This window comes from Lepus europaeus, chromosome X (assembly GCF_033115175.1).
Source record: "Lepus europaeus isolate LE1 chromosome X, mLepTim1.pri, whole genome shotgun sequence".
NCBI lineage: Eukaryota > Metazoa > Chordata > Mammalia > Lagomorpha > Leporidae > Lepus > Lepus europaeus.
Genome location: NC_084850.1, coordinates 117,827,355 through 117,846,410, shown reverse-complemented (window position 1 = coordinate 117,846,410; position 19,056 = coordinate 117,827,355). Strand labels below are relative to the sequence as shown.

The 19,056-nt window shown below is 40.7% G+C and overlaps 1 protein-coding gene across 5 annotated transcripts in view; it reads left to right on the top strand.

Moving 5' to 3' along the window:
- The window catches only part of GK (glycerol kinase), an 83,377-nt gene that overhangs the window by 48,410 nt on the left and 15,911 nt on the right, over positions 1-19,056 (top strand). For all 5 annotated transcript variants that reach the window (XM_062184570.1, XM_062184566.1, XM_062184571.1 and 2 more), the window contains 2 exons: positions 7,666-7,708; positions 8,856-8,936. In XM_062184570.1, coding sequence (XP_062040554.1) covers positions 7,666-7,708; positions 8,856-8,936 — 124 coding nt within the window. The remainder of the gene's footprint in view (positions 1-7,665; positions 7,709-8,855; positions 8,937-19,056) is intronic.

The window sequence follows — 19,056 nt, the reverse complement described above, 5'->3', positions numbered from 1 at the left end:
GCCAGGAGCCAGGAGCTTCTTTCTGCTCTCCCACACGGGTGTAGGGGTCCAAGCACTTGGGCCATCCTCTGCTACTTTCTCAGGCCATTAACAGGGAGCTAGATTAGAAGAGGAGCAGCCAGGACATGAACTGGTGCCCATATGGGATGACAGCATTACAGGTGGAGGCTTAGTCCACTGTGCCACAGCACCAGCTTCAAAATTTAATACTTTTTTAATTCCAGAAAATAAATTTTGGTTGAATGTATTTTTTGGCTTTGGGGGGGGGGGATTGGTGGGGGAAAAGAGGAGCCCTAGGAAGAGGTAAGGAAGAGCCATAATAGAAAGTACAATTTTCAGCTTGTTATTCCTGCCCAAGTCTTTTTCACTATAACTATAGTTGTATTATAGTTGTATTTTTGTGGGATTTTAGCAAATGTTTGCTTGTTTGTTTCGAAAGGCAGAGAAAGAGACAGACATGGGTCTTCCATGTGTTGTTTCATTCCCCAAATGCCCACAGTAGCGAAGGCTGGACCAGGAAGAAGCCAAGAGACAAGAACCCCATCTGGGTCTCCCACATGAGTGGCAGGAACCCAAGCTCTTGAGCCATCATCTACTGCCTCCCAAGGTGTACATTAGCAGGAAGCTGGATCAGAAACTAAGGCTGAGCTCTGACTCTGGCACTTTGATATGGGATGCAAACATCCCATGTGGTGGCCAAACCCTCTGATCCGCAATGCCTGCCCCTATTTTGGGAGAATTTTTAAGGTTATTTTCTTGGTATTTTGTTTTTATTCCAATTATCTGAACTTTCTCTTTTAACAAGAAGCTTTAAGAAAGATTGAATTACAGAAATCAGGAGCACTTGAGTTAGCATGAGCCTGGAAATATATTCTTTCAATTTGGGTTCCAGTCAGCCAAATCAGGAATTAAGAGAATAATGCATAAAATGAGGCTATTGGCCGGTGCTTTGGCTCAATAGGCTAATCCTCCGCCTTGTGGCATCGGCACACCGGGTTCTAGTCCCGGTCGGGGCGCCGGATTCTGTCCCGGTTGCTCTCTTCCAGGCCAGCTGTCTGCTGTGGCCTGGGAAGGCAGTGGAGGATGGCCCAAGTGCTTGGGCCCTGTACCCGCATGGGAGACCAGGAGGAAGCACCTGGCTCCTGGCTTTGGATCGGCACAGCACGCCAGCCGCGGCGGCCATTGGAGGGTGAACCAACAGCAAAGGAAGACCTTTCTCTCTGTTTCTCTCTCTCTCTCACTGTCCACTCTGCCTGTCAAAAAAAAAATGAGGCTATTTTTTCCTCCTTCCCTTCTATGCCAGGAATAATACTCCTAGTAAATCAGATGCTATCTGCATTGGCATGATATAGAGTACATGGTAGGTCCCCAGCAATCTGCTTTTCCTCCTCTTTCTACTCCCTTCCTCCTGAAACATTATCAGCCGAGTCCTTAAATGATGGATGTAAGTTAGGGAATGCTTGTTTGAGCATTTCTGTCACTGCTGAAGATTGGAAGAGAGGTTAACAAATTGTCAGGTCTTTAATCCCATATTTCTCTCCTCTCCTCAGGGAGGAAGAACACAAGTATGCAAGTGGTCATGTGTAAATCAGAACTTACCATAAGAAACTTTGAAGTGATGCTGTTTGGTTTCAAAGGGAGGGAAGAAAAACCACAAGAAATTATGTTAATAATGAGATCCTTTGAAGATTAAGCAATATTAGAGGGTGGAGGGAGCCTTGAGCAAAGACATATGTAGGGAAATTGAAGACTTTGGAGAATGTAGGGACCATTAGGGTAGGCAAGTGGTCAAAAATAAGGCTAGAGTCATGTTATGAAGCCCTATATTTCAGGCTGAGAAGTTGTTTTTTCTGATAGGTGGTTGAAAACGTCCACAGGTTTGTGAGCTGGGGTTTAGCAATGCCTGGAATATTATGACCATGGAGGAAGCTATTATGATGTTTCAATAATGAGAACATCAACTCCGAAGGACAGAGAAGCTGTGGGTGGCCATGCATGGCTGCAACAGGGCAAGGGAGAGGAAGTAGGTATGGGGTTTAGGTACCTAAACACAGTAGTTAGCTTAGCCAAAGGAAGGAATAGATATGAGTAGAAAAATTTGTTTGGGGCTATATTTGTTTGGTAGGCTATATGTTGAACACATTTGGAAGTGTGGAATGAATTCAGTACAAAAGTAGAGATTGTGAATTTCCCCTAGATAGAGGTGATAAGAGTAGATGACATTACCAAGATAAAATATTCAGGTAGAAGAGATATTTAGAAAAAGTGGGAGCCACTGGAATAGAGAAATCAGAAAAACAGATTGCAGTTGCCATTAGTATGGAAATCCAGGGCACAGGTTATTTAAGAGGGAGGTGTGATCAGCAAGGCAAAATAATAGAGAGAGGTCATGGAGGCTGAAGACTGAGACCAGACTATTGTATGCAGAAATTAGGTCTTCATTTTGTGACTCAAAGAATGAAGGCTTAATAGAATGATGAAGAGAGAAGTCAAGTTACAAATGGTCACAAAAGATGTGGGTGGGCATAAAAATAGAGTAAGACAGAATATGCTTTACAAAAATGTAGCCATCCAGGAATGGTGAGGGAAGTAGGGTTTGTGAGGTTAACAAGCTCATGCAACACTTGGGGAATTTTGTTTGTTTTTAAGTTATGGTGAGACTAGAGAATGTTTGGAGTTTCAGTAAAGAACAGATGGAAGTTATAAAATCATAGGAGATAAACTATGGACAGAACATAGTCCTAAGAGATTGGGGATTTGGGATTGAGAATTTAATCTCTTCCCAATTTTAGCAAGATGAAAATGAACCAGCTCAGAATTCAATAGAGGGGGAAATGTGTGGCACAATGGGTTAAGCTGCCACCTGCAATGTTGGCATCCCATATGAATGCTGGTTCTAGTTCCACTTCTGATGCAGCTCCTTGCTAATGCTCCTGGGAAAGCAGCAGAAGACAGCCCCTGCCACCTATGTGGGAAACCTGGATTGGATAGAGTTCTGTGTTCCTGGCTTCAGCCTGGCCCAGCCCTGGCTGTTGCAGCCGTTTGGGGAGTGAACCAGCAGATGGAAGATCTCTCTCTCTCTCTCTCTCTCTCTGTCTCTCTGTCTCTCTCTCTGTCTCTCTCCCTCTCCCTCTTTTCTTCTTTCCCTCTCCTTCTTCCTCTCTCTCTCTTTTCTCTGTAACTCTGCCTTTCAAATAAAATAAATAATCTTTAAAAGAAGAAAAATTATTCAGTAGAAAACCCATCTCTGATTCAGATCATGGATGTTTTGGGTTTTCTTTTACTTTAGCTGTATTTTCCAATTTTTTTCTAGAAAGAACATGGATTATTTGAACATTAAATTTCATTTTTTAAAAGATTTTTTTTGAGAGACAGTCACAGACAGAGAGGGGGAGACAGAGAGAGTGGTCTTCCATCCATTGGTTCTCTCCCCAAATGGCCACAACGGCCCAAGCTGGGCCAATCCAAAGCCAGTAGCCAGGAGCTTCTTCTTGGTCTCCCATGTGGGTGCAGGGGACTAAGCACTTGGGCCATCTTCCACTGCTTCCCCATGCACAGTAGCAGGTAGCTGGATCGAAAGTGGAGCAACCGGCCGGCGCCGTGGCTTAATAGGCTAATCCTCCGCCTTGCGGCGCCGGCACACTGGGTTCTAGTCCCGGTTGGGGCGCCGGATTCTATCCCGGTTGCCCCTCTTCCAGGCCAGCTCTCTGCTGTGGCGCGGGAGTGCAGTGGAGGATGGCCCAAGTGCTTGGGCCCTGCACCCGCATGGGAGACCAGGAGAAGCACCTGGCTCCTGGCTTCGGATCAGCGAGATGCGCTGGCCGCAGTGGCCACTGGAGGGTGATCCAATGGCAAAGGAAGACCTTTCTCTCTGTCTCTCTCTCACTATCCACTCTGCCTGTCAAAAAAAAAAAAAAAGAAAAAAGAAAGTGGAGCAACCAGGACACAAACTGGCACCCACATGCGCTGCCAGCACTTCAGGCGGATCTTTAACCTACTCTACGCCACAGCGCTGGCCCCTAAATTTCACTTTTCATAAAGAAGATCTCAAATAGCTGCCTCATCTCCCCAGGGGCACTGATAGGGTGTAATAAAGTCTTTTACTTCCTTCCCAGCTTTGCCAAGGGCTACCTACTATTCCCGTGTGTGCTATCTTTGGCACGTCTGTCAGACTGCTCAGTTCTGATCTGATAGTCATGAAAGATAGCAAGCAGCCTCTACCTTTGCAGAGGCCACAAAGGTCAGACATCTTTTCTGGTATATCAGAACACAGAACACAAATTCTTAAAGTCTTATTTTTTTTTTAAGGGAAAGAGTTTATTGGGGGAAACTTGACAGACCAGAGAGAAGGGGTGAAGAAGGAAAAGGGGGAGAAGGAGAGCATAAGAGAGAGATCCAGAGGCAGAGAGAGACAGACAGATCAGGAGACAGAGAGAGAGAGAGAGAGAGAGAGAGAGAGAGAGCCATGTGTTCAGGAACAGGTCCTTTAAAAACTTTTCCAAGAGGCTGGCAGGGAAGTAGGAGCAGCAAATCCCATAAGATGGGGGTGGGGCTGACACCAGTGGTTGGGCCATGTGGCCACCTGGCTTCCAGCAATGGTGGTGGGGCCTAGAGCCTAGGATGAGAGACAGTTACAGACAGAGAGGGAGAGACAGAGAGAGAGGTCTTCCATCCATTGGTTCTGTCTCCAAATGGCTGCAACAGCCTGAGCTGGGCCAATCCAAAGCCAGTAGCCAAGGGCTTCTTCTGGGTCAGTACTGTGCCATTTTACTAACATTCCCCCCTTTTGTTTTTTATAAAGCAGGAGTTGTATGGGATTACATTAGCCCAAAAAGTGCAAGAGGGGTAGAGGGACGATGATCTTTCTTTAGAGCTGCTTCCTGCTGACATTGGGTGGTGAGGTACTCTCTGCTGGCATGGGGCGATGTCTCAAACCACTGTCTCCTGGGTGGGGAGTGGAGTATGTCCCTGTAGCAGCATTTGGTTGAGCGCCTGGTTGTTGAAGGCCTAGTAGAACACATAAATTCTTTTTTTTTTTTTTTTGACAGGCAGAGTTAGACAGTGAGAGAAAGAGACAGAGAGAAAGGTCTTCCTTTTTTCTGTTGGTTCACCCCCCAAATGGCCACTACGGCCAGTGTGTTGTCACCAGCACGCTGCGCCAATCTGAAGCCAGGAGCCAAGTGCTTCCTCCTGGTTTCCCATGCGGGTGCAGGGCCCAAGCACTTGGGCCATCCTTCACTGCCTTCCCGGGCCACAGCAGAGAGCAGGACTGGAAGAAGAGGAGCAACTGGGACTAGAACCTGGGGTGCCGGCGCCACAGGCGGAGGATTAGCCAAGTGAGCCACGGCACCAGCCAGAACACATAAATTCCGAAAGCTCTTTGTATGCTTGAAAATTGGAAAGAGAAGATAATAAAATTTCAGAGGAAAATAATTGCCTGTGTACTGCTCTGAAAGCTGTGGCCTAAATGTAGCAATGAAGTCATCTTGATGCATTGATTTATGTGCATTAAGTACTTACTAAGTATACTAACTTAAGAATTCACTTCTGTTAAGTGCCTTGAGCCTTCTTAACCATTTTTTATTTTAAGTTTGTACATGGGGCAGGTACTTGGTGCAGTAGTTAAGATGCTGCTTGGGATACCCAAGTTCCATATCATAGTGGCTGGGTTTGAGTCCTAGCCCCACTCCCAATTCTAGTCACCTGCTAATGTGCATCCTGAGAAGCAGTGACAATGGCTCCAGTAATTGAGTCCCTTTCACTCATGGGAGACCTGGATTGAGTTCCTGGCTCCTGGCTTTGGCCTGGCTCAGGCTCAGCTGTTGTGGGCATTTGGAGAATATAACAATGGATAGGTGATCTCTGTCTTTCTTTATTTAAAAATAAATTTTAAATATATAATATGTATATGTGTGTGTGTGTGTGTATTTGTACAAAGCCTCTCAGTATAGAGAGTATTTATTTTGGCACTAACTTGGTACAGCTTTCTCCTGTAAAAAGCATAACTAATGTCCTTTTAATGAAAGATATCCCTTGAAAGGTATACATTTTTCAGTGTTGTAGCAAGAAGGTATAGGGAGTTATGTGCTTTAGCTTACAAACCTGTGCCTATTGTTATTTGACACTTTACAAACTTGAATATGCATTACTCTGCCACTTTCTGAACTTGTCACCTGTTGTCACAAGCAGGCCAAGGATAATGTGGGTCAGAAGAGATAGAGTATCTTGGGCTAATCCTTATTCTGAATAATGATGCCTAGAAAAATGTTTATCAGAAAAATTTGTCCTAGGCTTGTATTTGTTGCACAAGATAAGTGTAGCTGATAGGTTCTGTTGACTAAGTGCTGAGTGGTAGTAGGTTCTTCTGGGATCCTTCTGCCTGCTTCTGGACTGAGCACTGTCCCTTATCCCACCTGCTGGAATGTCACTAACACAGTTAGAACCAGGGGGCACCAGAGCACAGCAGCAAGGCCTCTGGGGAGGGAAAATGAACTTAAGCAGAGCCAAAGGGGACATAACAGCCTTATTATCCCAACTCATTTTAAAACTGTTTCTCTGTGACTCTTATTGGTATCAGTTTGGAATGCTTCTCTGCCTGGCTCAAGTCAAAAGTACCCATTAATGTTCAAGTGCTAGATTATAGCAATAAGCCTGCCACAAAATAAATTTAGTTCTTCCATATCAGCTGAATTACATCCTGGCTCTTCCCGCCACCATTATACTAACCTATTCTGCAGAAAGAATGGGAAAGGTGGGCCTCCAATAGTCTTTCCCCTTTATGCCACTTTAGTCTGGGCTTTCCAGCTATACTCTCTCAGCATTTTGCACCTAGCCTCCTCACCAGCTGATGGTCCTAAAACTTCACTCCACATGCATTGATAGTAAAATCACTATGACCGAACATGCTCCACAATCTGAAATTTTTTGAGTTCCTGCAGGATGATCAAAAAGTTTTGGTTTTTTGGATTAAGGATACTCAACTGGTAAAATCTATGCAAACAGTCCAAAATCCTAAAGCTCCCAAATCTAAAACACTTTCAGTCCCAAGCATTTCAGATGTGGAACATTCAAATTGCACTTTATAAATACAGCCCTGGGCTGTGACTGACTAAATGCGAATTTCCATTAATGTTATACTAAGTACATTTTTGTCTAGACTGATTTCTTAAAAAAAAAATACTGATTTATTTGAAAGAGTTACGGAGAGAGAAGGAGAGAGAGAGGATGGCTACAACAGCCAGTGCTGAGCCAGGCTGAAGCCAGGAGCCAGGAGCTTTATCCATGTCTCCCACGTGGGCATAGGGACCCAAGCACTTGGGCCATCTTCTGTTGCTTTCCCAGGCACATCAGCAGGGAGCTGGATTGGAAGTAGAGCAGCTGGGACTCAAACTGTTGCCCATATGGAATGCCAGCATTGCAGGATGCGAATTTACCTGCTATACCCCAGCACCAGCCCCTTTAGGACTGATTTCTAAAACATTCTTCCATAAAGCGTATATGATGCTTGTTAACTTTTAGTACTTTTCCTAAACTTTCATATAATGCCTTCTGTTGTAGTAAATTGTGTGTCAGTTTAGATCATTTGTATTATTAATATTTTATCATTTGCTTTCAATAAATTTGTCATACTGTTCATTTTCTCTCTCCCTCCTGACCCACCTACAGGTACGGAACAGGTTGTTTCTTACTATGTAATACAGGTCATAAGGTAGGTTTTTTCAAATTAAAAGATTGATGAGTATCTTAAGTTTGTAAATACTATTTGATCATAAGTTGCTATTAAGTTACTTTTGAGTCTAGCTTTTTCTTAGTCTTATGAAGTTTTGAGGCTCAATAACAATGATGAAAATCATAAGATTTGAATGATTGTCTATATTTTCTTGATTTAATTTTGGTAGGTTATATGAATTCAGGAATTTACCCATTTCTTTGAGATTTTCCAGTTTATTAGCATATAGTTCTTCATAGCCATTTCTTATAATCCTTTGTATTTCAGGGGTGTTAGTTGTAATATCTCCTTTTTATCTCTAATTTTATTTGAGTTTTTTCCCTTTTATTCTTTGTAAGTCTGGCTAGAAGTTTATCTATTTTGTTTATCTTCTCAAAAAAACCAACTTTTTGTTTTGATCTTTTTTTTTTTAGTTTCAATGATTTCTGCTCTGATTCTTATTTCTTGTCTGCTGATTTTGGGTTTGGTTTGCTGTTTTTCTAATTCTTCAAGATGCATCATTAGATCTTTAATTTGAAACATTTCTCTTTTTTAATGTAAGCACTTAATGCTATAAACTTCACTCTTGATAGTACTTTTCCTGTATCCCTGGGAGCTAAAATTTTAAAAAATTAACAAAAAAAAAATGTGTATGTCTGTATTGCTGCAAATATAGTTTTGGGAGACTTTTATACCTTTTTCAAACCAGTGGTTAAGAATGTTATGCTACTATAGTTTTAATGATTTGTGATTACATGAAACTTAGTACATATGGGTGAAATGGTCATTTTTTCCATTCAATTATTGTTTATAGCCATTATCTATATTCCCATTAAACTAAGGTCTTTTTGTTTTTTGCTTGTTAAACTTCTTATTTGGTAAAGTATTAAGCCTTGTAGGAAAATGTAATTTTAAAATATGTTATCTCAAAAACTAAAAAAATGAAACAGAAAGAAACAAAAAAGAAAAGAGGGTCGACAGGAGAGAAGAGGGAGGAGGGAGAAAGGAAGGCAGGGAGGGAAGAAGGGAATATCATTATGTCCTTAGAATTATATGTGCAAATTAAAAACTAATTAAAACTTTAAAAAAATTTATTTTTAAACTTTTTAATTGCATTCTTTCATATCTGTGTTTTGTCTTTCTACAGTGTGTATTTTCTGAACATGGCCTTCTGACCACAGTGGCTTATAAACTTGGCAGAGACAAACCAGTATATTATGCATTAGAAGTAAGTTCTTTTCAGTCAATGTGGATAACACAGCAAATATTCAAAATTAATGGGAAATTACAGTGTTTTCAACACCTTTTCTGGCAAATCTTAACTTTTTTATCAGTTGAGTGGAATGAACTGGGTTTCAGATGGGGGTCAAGACTCCCAGGAAACCTGGATTATATTGGTTCCTCGATTCTTGTACCAGTTACTTGGACGCATTACTTGACCACTCTTCAATGTAAGGTGTTCTATCCTAAAGTTTAATGAAGATATTGAATTTCTCTCCAGTATTTCTTTCAGTTTGGAAATTCTGGACACAAGAAAGTCTTCACTTGTCTCCCCATAAAAATAAATTTTGTGTCACTTTTTGTTGTGGGAAAGAAAGTGAGGAGATTGATGCCAGTTATCACTAGAAACACTTTTTTCAAGCCAGTTTGTAAATTACAATAGTCAGCCCAAGTTTATAGGATATGGTAAGTTTGTATTAGAAGCATTAATTTATAAAGTCCAAGAAGAAAACCTCATACATTTCTTATAAGCATTTCTGTATAGTAAATTTTGCAGTGGCTACCATGTAATATGCAAGGACACAACTCACCTGAAATTTACTGAAGCTCATTTCCTGGAGTGCCTGATAACAATGTGATCACTCACTTCATTAGCTGTTTTTCCTAGAGCATGTAGAATATTAGTTATTTCAGTCCCTCCCATAAGTACTGTAATATGCCTCTTTTCAGCCCCTTTTTGTGTGAATAGAAGCATTTGTGGAAAACTTGGTCTATGTATTAAAATATCTGAACGCTTTCAGAACTTAGAATCTTATGAGCCTTTGGCTGGCGCCGCCACTCATTTGGCTAATCCTCTGCCTATAGCACCGGCACCCCGGGTTCTAGTCCTGGTTGGGGCGCCGGATTCTATCCCAGTTGCCCCTCTTCCAGGCCAGCTCACTGCTGTGGCCAGGGAAGGCAGTGGAGGATGGCCCAAGTGCTTGGGCCCTGCTTGTCTCCACATGGGAGACTAGGAGGAAGCGCCTGGCTCCTGGTTTCGGATTGGCACAATGCACCGGCCCCAGTGCACCGGCCATAGCGGCCATTTGAGGGGGGTGAACCAATGGAAAAGGAAGACCTTTCTCTCTCTCTCTCTGTCTAACTCAGCCTGTCCAAAAAAAAAAAAAAATCCTATAAGCCTTCTTTCCCTCTGGAGAGTGCTTAGCACAGCACTAAACACACAGAATATGCACTTAAATGTTATCTATAGTAGTAATAGTAGTAGTAGTAGTAGTAGTAGAAGTAGTAGTAGTAACCTACATAGTAGCAGCAAGGTGCTCTCTTTTTCCTTACCTGGGAGAAAGTTAGTGGTTTAGAATTGTAGGTATCTCAGACCTGGAAAAGTCTTCAGGGACAGAAGTCACTGGGTCTTAACTGACGTGGAAGCCTTTTTTTGTCTCCTTTTTTTTTTTTAAAGATTTATTTGTTTATTTTATTTGAAAGACAGAGTTACAGAGAGGCAGAGACAGAGAGAGGTCTTCCATCCGCTGGTTCACTCCCCAGATGGCTGCAATGGCCAGATCTGGGCCAATCTGAAGCCAGGAGCCAGGAGATTCTTCCAGGTCTCCCACATTGGTGCAGGGGTCCAAGCACTTGGGTCATATTCTACTGCTTTCCCAGGCCATAGCAGAGAGCTGGATCAGAAGTGGAGCAGCTGGGACTTGAACCAATGCCCATATGGGATGCCTGCACTGTAGGCAGCAGCTTTACGCACTACGCCATAGCGCAGGCCCCTCTTGTCTCCTTTACCAATAGCCTCCTAACTTCTGGTTGAAGATAGCTCTCAAAATTGCTTCTTTTTTAAAATTGATTTATTTACTTGAAAGAGTTACAGAGAGAGAGATTCTCCATCTGCTGGTTCACGCTTTAGATGGCTGCAACAGCCAAGGCTAGGCAAGGCCAAAGCTAGGAACAGGAGCTTCTTGCACGTCTCCCCTGTGGGTGTAAGGCCCCAAGTACTTGGGCCATCTTTCGCTGTTTTCACAGGCCATTAGCAGGGAGCTGGATTGGAAGTAGAGCAGCCAGGACATGAACTGGTGCCCGTATGGGATGCTGGCATTGCAGGTGATAGCTTTACCCACTATACCGTAATACCAAAGATACCCAAAATTGCTTCTTAATAATACCTCTCACATTTGTCCTGGGGTGACTGTCTAGAGCGATCAAACACTAGAAGACAGCTCTCCATTTTTCTGGCTCTTCTTTTGTCAGGTAGAATACCCCAGTGCCTGAATTTCACATGATTCCTAGATGTTCCTAGATAGTTCTGAGCTACCTATATTAGATGCATTCCAGTTTGTGTCTTCCAGAATGGAATACAATATTCTCTTTTTTAAAAGATTTATTTGAAAAGAAGAAATAGAGGGAAAGGGAGAGAGAGAGAGAGAGAGATTGATTTTTCCATCCACTGGTTCACTGCCCAAGTGACCACAATGGCCAGGGCTTTGCCAGGCTGCAGCCATGATGGCAGAGTCCCAAGTACTTGGGTCATCTTCTGCTGCTTTCCCTGACTGTTAGCAGGGAGCTGGATCAGAAGTGGAACAGCAGGGACTCAAGCAGGTACCAATATGAGATGCCGATATTGCAGGCAGTGGCTTTACCTGCTATGCCACAACGCCGGCCCCACAATATTCTACATGTAATCTGACCTGTGCACACTAGTATGATTCGTGCCTGTCTTCCTGTAAAGCACTGCTTCTGCTACTCTGGCCTGAGAGTTCATTCATTTAGTCCAATAACCCCTTCATTCTATTGGTCCATGGAGATTATGCTAAAAACCCAGCTTTTTTTAAATCAGACCAAGTCTGCTCTTTCCTACATTTGTGTAGAATATTTTTTCTTAATCTAAATTCAGGTCTTTATTTATCTCTGTTTAACTTACAATGGTGATTTTTAGCCTGTGCTGATGTAGTTTGATTTTTTCATTTTTTAAGATTTATTTATTTATTTATTTATTTGAAATAGTTACATAGAGAGAGGAGAGGGAGAGAGGGAGAGAGAGAGAGAGAGAGAGAGAGAGAGAGAGAGAGGTCTTCCGTTGGTTCATTCCCCAGAGGGCCGCAATGGCCAGAGCTGTGCCAATCCGAAGCCAGGAGCCAGGAGCTTCTTCCGGGTCTCCTACACGGGTGCAGGGGTTCAAGGACTTGGGCCATCTTCCACTGCTTTCCCAGGCCATAGCAGAGAGCTGGATTGGAAGTGGAGCAGCCGGGTCTCAAACCAGTGCCCATATGGGATGCGAGCGCTGCAGGCCAGGGCGTTAACTCGCTGCACCATAGCACCGGCCCTGTCTTTTTCATTCTGTACTCTGTTATTAGTCTTTCAGTTCTGTCTCATCTAGAGATACAACAAATATATTCTCTATGACTTAGTTGCAATTCATGTAATTTTTGTTTAGATTCATAAAATTTCAAGCTGAGAGAGGGACATTAGATCATATGACAACATGACTGGCTAACCCTCTTCTCCCTGTGTCTTACACATGCGGAGTCTGAGATTAAAAAAATTAAATTAGAGTCACTTGGCCAAGATAACTTTTGGCATCCAGTAAATAGCAAAATGAGGATGCAAAATGCAATTATTGTACATCAAGGCCTCGATACCTAGGCATGCCACTGTACCATCTCCTTGTAAGTCTGGATATTCAGGGTTCCAATGTTGGAGTCTGGCGGTGTTTTCACTGTGTCTTCTTTATGTCCCGTTTTTTTGTCTGTTAACATAGCAGGCTGAGAGGTAGCAGCTGCAGCAACACACACAGTAATTTGCTAACACGTTACCCCCTGCTGTTTATGTTTTTTGAAACTAACAAACATTAAAAAACATTAGGAAGTTAAACCAAACCAAAAAATAGGGTGGAGAATAATGCTAGACTAGTAAAACTTCTCAGTAAATTCATGCTGATCCTACTTGGTCACACTAATTCCCCAACCCTTTTTTTTCTTTTTGTAAATGCTACATGGTATATATTTAATAACCATGACTTTAATTGACAGATTGTTGTTAGGATTAGAAATCAGGGTGTTTTTTTTTTTTTTTTTGCTTTCTATTCTCTCTTTTTGTTTCTTTATTGTTTATTTATTTATTTGAAAGGCAGAGTTACAGAGAGGCAGAGGTAGAAAGAGAGGTCTTCCATCTGCTGGCTCACTCCACAGATAGCCACAATGGCTTCAGCTGCTCCGAACCGAGGCCAGGAGGGAGCCAGGAGCTTCCTCCAGGTCTCCCCACGCAGGTGCAGGGGTCCAAGGACTTGGGCCATCTTCTACTGCTTTTCCAAGCCACAACAGAGAGCTGGATTGGAAGTGGGGCTGCCAAGATTCAAACCAGCACCCATATGGGATGCCAGCACCACAAGCGGCAGCCCCACCTGCCACGCCACAGCACCAGTACCTCTATTCTCATTAAAACCTGAAATTAGTATCACCTATCTTCATTCTTTTAGTCTTCTTTCATTCTCCCTGTGTTGATTTTGAGTACAACATAATGTCATGATGCACTTCTTTTTTTGTGTGCGTGCAGGTACCTTTAAATTTTTTTAAAAATCTATTTATTTGAAAGGCAGAGTGGAAGAGAGACTGAAAGTTAGAGATCAAATGAGAGAGATCCTCCATTTGCTAGTTCACTCCCCAAATGACCACAATAGCCAGGGCTGAGCCAGATGGAAGCCGGGAGCCTAGAACTCCATCCGGGTCACCCACGTGAGTGGCAGGCAGGCAGGCAGCCAAGTACTTGAGCCATCATGCACTGCTTCCCAGGCACATTAGCAGCGAGCTGGATTGGAAGTGGAACAAAAGGGACTCAAACCAGCATTCTAGATATGGATGCAGGCACCCAAGTGGCTTAACTCACTGTACCACAACACCTGCCCCTTTAAATCTTTTAATATATTATTAAAGTATTTATTTTTCTATCAGTGTGTATAGTTTAGTGTGCTTAATTTACAAATCATGATGAAGACTTCAAATATTTTGCTACCACCACCTCCACCAGCAATCATTTTATTTCATTTAGCTTATATTTTCCCTTTTTTATTCAATATGCATAAATTAGTACATTTTTAATATAAATAGTAAATCATATTTATTGACTTATTGTATACACTTCTGTGTTCAGTATCACTTCTTTGGTCCTACATGTTTTATTTCCCCACTCAGATTTTTTTTTTCTTGCTGAAGGACATCCTTTTATAGTTTAGTATGAGTATGAGATAGTAAGTCTATTCTTTTTAGATTTGTCTTTGTTTTGCCTTTACTCTAGGAGTGGGTATAAAATCATAGATTAACAGTTGTTTTTCCCATATGCCTCTGGCCATTGTTGACCTCTTGTCAATCTAAATGTGGTTCCTTTATAGATAATTTGGTTTATTATCTGGAAGTTTTTACCATTATCTCTTTATCATTGATATTCTATAGTTTTAACTGTTATGTGCATGGGTTTGGATTTATTTTTATTTATCCTGTTAGGTACTTGGATCCAAGTCTGTCTTCAGATCTGGAAAATTCTCAGCAATTATCTCTTCAAATATTGCTCCTCTACCATTACCTCCATCCTCTTCTGGAATTGCTATTGGATGAATATTGGAAACTTTCAGCCCATCCTCCATGTCTCTTAACTGCCCTTTTATGTTTTTTTAATCTCTTTGTTTCTCTGTGATGCATCCCTGGTGAGTTTCTCAGTATCTACCTTCCATTTCCAAATTCTCTTTTTGAAACAAACATAACAAAACAAAACAAAAAAACCTTTTTATGTATCATGAAATGTAACACACATACAGAAAAAATGTATTGAACACTAATGACAAATTATTATAAAGAGAAAACCTATGTAACTTATGCCTAGGGCAGGAAGTGGAACACTGCTAACACCCAGGAACCCCTATCTGCTCCCCCTGGCCCATCAGAGCCTCTTCCTTCTCCCCTTGACTTTCATTATAATCACTTCCTTACTTTTTTTTGTAGTTCTAACACTTGAATGACCTCAAACACCAGGATGCAGCTTTGCATGTTTCTGATACCTGATATATATTTCAACTATAAAGGAAAGAGAGAAAGAGCTAGCGCGTGTGTGCATGTCTGAGTCATACAGTTTCTTTATCTGGCTTCTTTCACTCAACATTATATTTGTGAGATTCATCCATGGTGTTAGATACAGCTGCTTTTTCATTTTTTCACATTGCCATATGAAATTAACACAATTTAGTATTTATTCAACTGTTGATGGCATTTGAGTTGTTTTCAGTATTTGGCTATTATGAAAAATGGTGCTATAGGCAGTTTTTATATCTTCGGAATTATATGTGTACAACTTTCTGTGGGAATCGAATTTCCAGGACATATGTTGTGTATCTTCACTTTGAATAAATAATGCAAACCATTTTTCACAATAGATGTAGCAAGCAGTGTGTGGAAACGTTAATTTTCTCATCGTTTCTGTCTAGGGTTTATCCAATTTATTACATTTTTAAATTTTATCCAGCATTTTTGTTTTCAGGATTCTTGTATGGTTATTTTTCATGTCTATCTGATTTTGTTGCATTTTTCTTGTGATTCAAAATTTCATGTTTTAATGGAAATGATGCTTTAATTTACCTCTTGGAACACTTTCAGCATACATAAAAAGTCTCTCAAAAACTGGAATGAATTTTATTCCAGCTGTTAAGTTTTGTTGGCTGATTTCTTAATATAGATTTCTCCATGTATTTTGAAGTTTTTGCTTCTAGCCCCATCTTCCTTTAAGACATACATTGCCTTAGTCAGCAAGCAGACAATTGCTTTCTTTTTCCAGATCCCTACACAAGTAGAAAGCGCCACCTAGCCTCTGGCGTTAAGCCTTCAGCCTGATTCTATTCCCTGTCTGACACAAAGCATTTAGGACACCTTTGCTTTGGAGGACCCTGTTCCTGGCCACCACTCCTACTCTCTGACATAGACAAATAAACTCAGTCATCTCTATTGGGCATTTCTGCTTCTGGCCATGTAAACATTATTCTGTATTTGAGTCAGCATGTGTTGTTCTCATTTTCTCTTTTATATTTCGTTTGATATTTATTCTCTGTATTCACAACAAATGAGGACTTTTAAAATACAGATTCACTATCTCTGTTGATTTATAGACATCAGCATCCTTTTTCTCACTCAGAGAACTTTTTTTCCCTCTCTCAAGCCCCCAGGAGGTTGTTCTAGGTCAGACAGTTAAAAGTCTCTGAGTTCTTACTTTTGTTATCTGTAAAGAGGAATTGGAGCACATGATCCCTAGAAGTGTTCTTCCAAGTTTAAACTTGTATTAAACTGCTAAACTTTGTCTTACCCTTTCTACTTGGAAAACTTTTCTTGGTGATAGAAAAGACTGGAGCAAAATAGAGCAGTTAAGTGGCTCTGCCATCCCTGCATTGTCTGTTAATAGTACACTGTCTTACTGAAGTGGTGCTTCTCCATTTCTTTGTTCCTCTTTTTCTAAATCTGTTTTACAAAACAGAAATGCTGGAGGTAGGGTGGGGGAGCCTTTACTATGATTGTGAAATTGAGCTTGTTTAGGATTTGAGACTTCCATGTTCTGTATTCTGTCACTAGGATATCAATTTCCTGAGGCCAAGGTACTTGTTTGTCTTTTTTACTGAATTCCTAGTTGGCTGGCAGATGAATAGACCATACATATTGCTTAGGTATCAAATTCTATATTATACCATTTTTCTTTTTAATTGTGAACTTCCAAAAGAGTTCCCTCTATGGCACATTGGTTTCTTTAAATGTTTCTTCCCCATCTGTTCTTTGGAGTGATTTCTGATTATAATAGTGTTAAGATTCTTTTGTAGAGTTTTTCATTCTTCTTGAAATAGATATTGTCTTATAGTGCAAGCCTGTGTTGTAGTTATATATTTCTGTATAACAGAATGACATCAAATTTAAGTGGGTTAAAATAATATACACTTTGGACATTACACAGTGTATACATGTATGGCAACATTGCATGGCACCCCATAAACATGCACAATTTTTTGACATGTCAGCCACATTTTATTATCTGTCAGTTCCAGTGGGTTCAGAGTTGAGGCTCAGCTCAGGTAAATTCTGTCCAGGGCCACACAAGATGACATGCTCAGTTGAGGCTCCGTCTGCTCCCAAGCTTACTCAGGTTGTTGACAGATTTTTGTTCATCATGGTTGTAGGACCAAGGGCTTGGGTTTCTACCATTCCTTGCTACACAAGAGTCCCCAAAGTGGCCCCCTGCTTCTTCAAGGTCAGCAAGGGAAGGAGAGTGTCCAGCACAACAGGAGCAGTACTCTCATGTAATATGACATGAACACATCATTGCATGTATCCTGTCACCTTTGTAAAAGGCTGTTTACCAGACTGTAAACATTGTATATGGGCTTTTGTAACGTGCTTTCTTGAAAATTATGCCTTCTGAGCAGTATATGCTTTTTATATAACTTCTCTAACTTATTACTGAAGAATACTGAGTGAAATGTATTATGTTCCAAAAATAGTGTGGCTCAACTGTGTTCCCTTTCCCTCTGCCATTAAATGCATTTGTATCAAATATTTACAAATTAATTACAGTATAAATTATACAGGGATAGATACATAATATTATAGTATGCATAAAACTATATTTACTGTGCCTCATAGATATTTTAAGCAATTTACAGAAAATCTTTGTTTTATGATTTTTCTCCACATCCATCATTTTTAACATAGCTGCATTTTTAAGATACAAATCCACTGTATCCTAAAATGGTCTCATTTGTTGGTGGCAGTGGCACCCCCCAGGGTGCACATTAGTGGGAACCTGAATTGGAAGCAGAGGTGGGACTCAATTCCAGGCACTCTAATATGGGACACAGGTGTCTGAAGCACAGCTTAACCCCTGCACCATAAACAGCTGCCCCCATAGCCTGTTTCTTAATCTTTCACTTTCCAGATTTGAGTATAATTTTTAAATAATTGATTCCTCTTGTCCTTTTATCATTCAATTTATTCTTCTTTATACTCTATCTCCATTGTGTCTTCTTTCAGTGAGCATCTATTAGTCTTGGTCTGTACCTCTTCCAGAGAGCCATGACTTACATACAGTTAAGGACTGACTTATCCACATTATATTTAGGATGTAATTTGTGGTAATTTAATTGATAATAATTAGACCTTCTGTTTGTAATTTTAGATTTCCACTCCTGCACACTTTTCCTGTCTAGTTTTGAAAAATTATACCATCTTCCATTTTATCTATTGCCTCTGAATTCAGAAGACCACGTCTTCTGTGAACTTGGAGGTTTCTCTCATTTTATTAATTTCTTTAAAGGCTAAATAATACTGTGTGTTACATCCTATAGCAAAACTAAGGACTTCTTTCAGATAAGTGTGGTTATCTACCTTTTATTTTCTTATACTGAATCTATGTCTTCAATTTCAGTAAAACATTCCTGTTCATTCCTGATGACAGAAGTTAAAATAATTTTCTTCTGGAGCCCCAACAGTGGCTTGGGTGTTTTTTCATTTGTTTTAATTGAAATAATGCCTTCTGGTTCTCAATCTGTATTCAAAAATTGACTTTCTTGTTGCTGAAACTATATTGCTTCCTCTCAAGAAATAAGAATTGTCTAAGTGTGTGTAGCATCCTTCTCTTTTCAGTGCAAGTGAGGTACATCAGTAGTTGGTTTCCCAGAGTTGTAACTGATGGCCACAAACCACTCTCCTCCCATATTTCTAGTACAGTGGCTTTTGTTAAATTCATAGTTTAACTCTACTCACCTAAAACTATTGAAAATATATATGGGTAGCTGCCATTTAGGGAGACAGTGTCTTTTGAAAGTATAAGGGAAAGGGACATCTGTTTTTTTCAATTAGATCTAGAACTGTGCTACCCAATATGGAAGACATTAGCCAAATGCAGCTATTGAGCCCTGGCTGCCCTGAATTGAGCAATGTTATCAGAGTAAAACATATACAAGAATTCAAAGACATAGGTACGAAACAACTCTATAATCTTAGTATTGATTATATGCTGCAGTAATATATACGTATATTGGATTAAATAAAATATAATTTACCCATTTATTTTTGCTTTATAAAGGGGCAAAACTTTGAATTATATATATG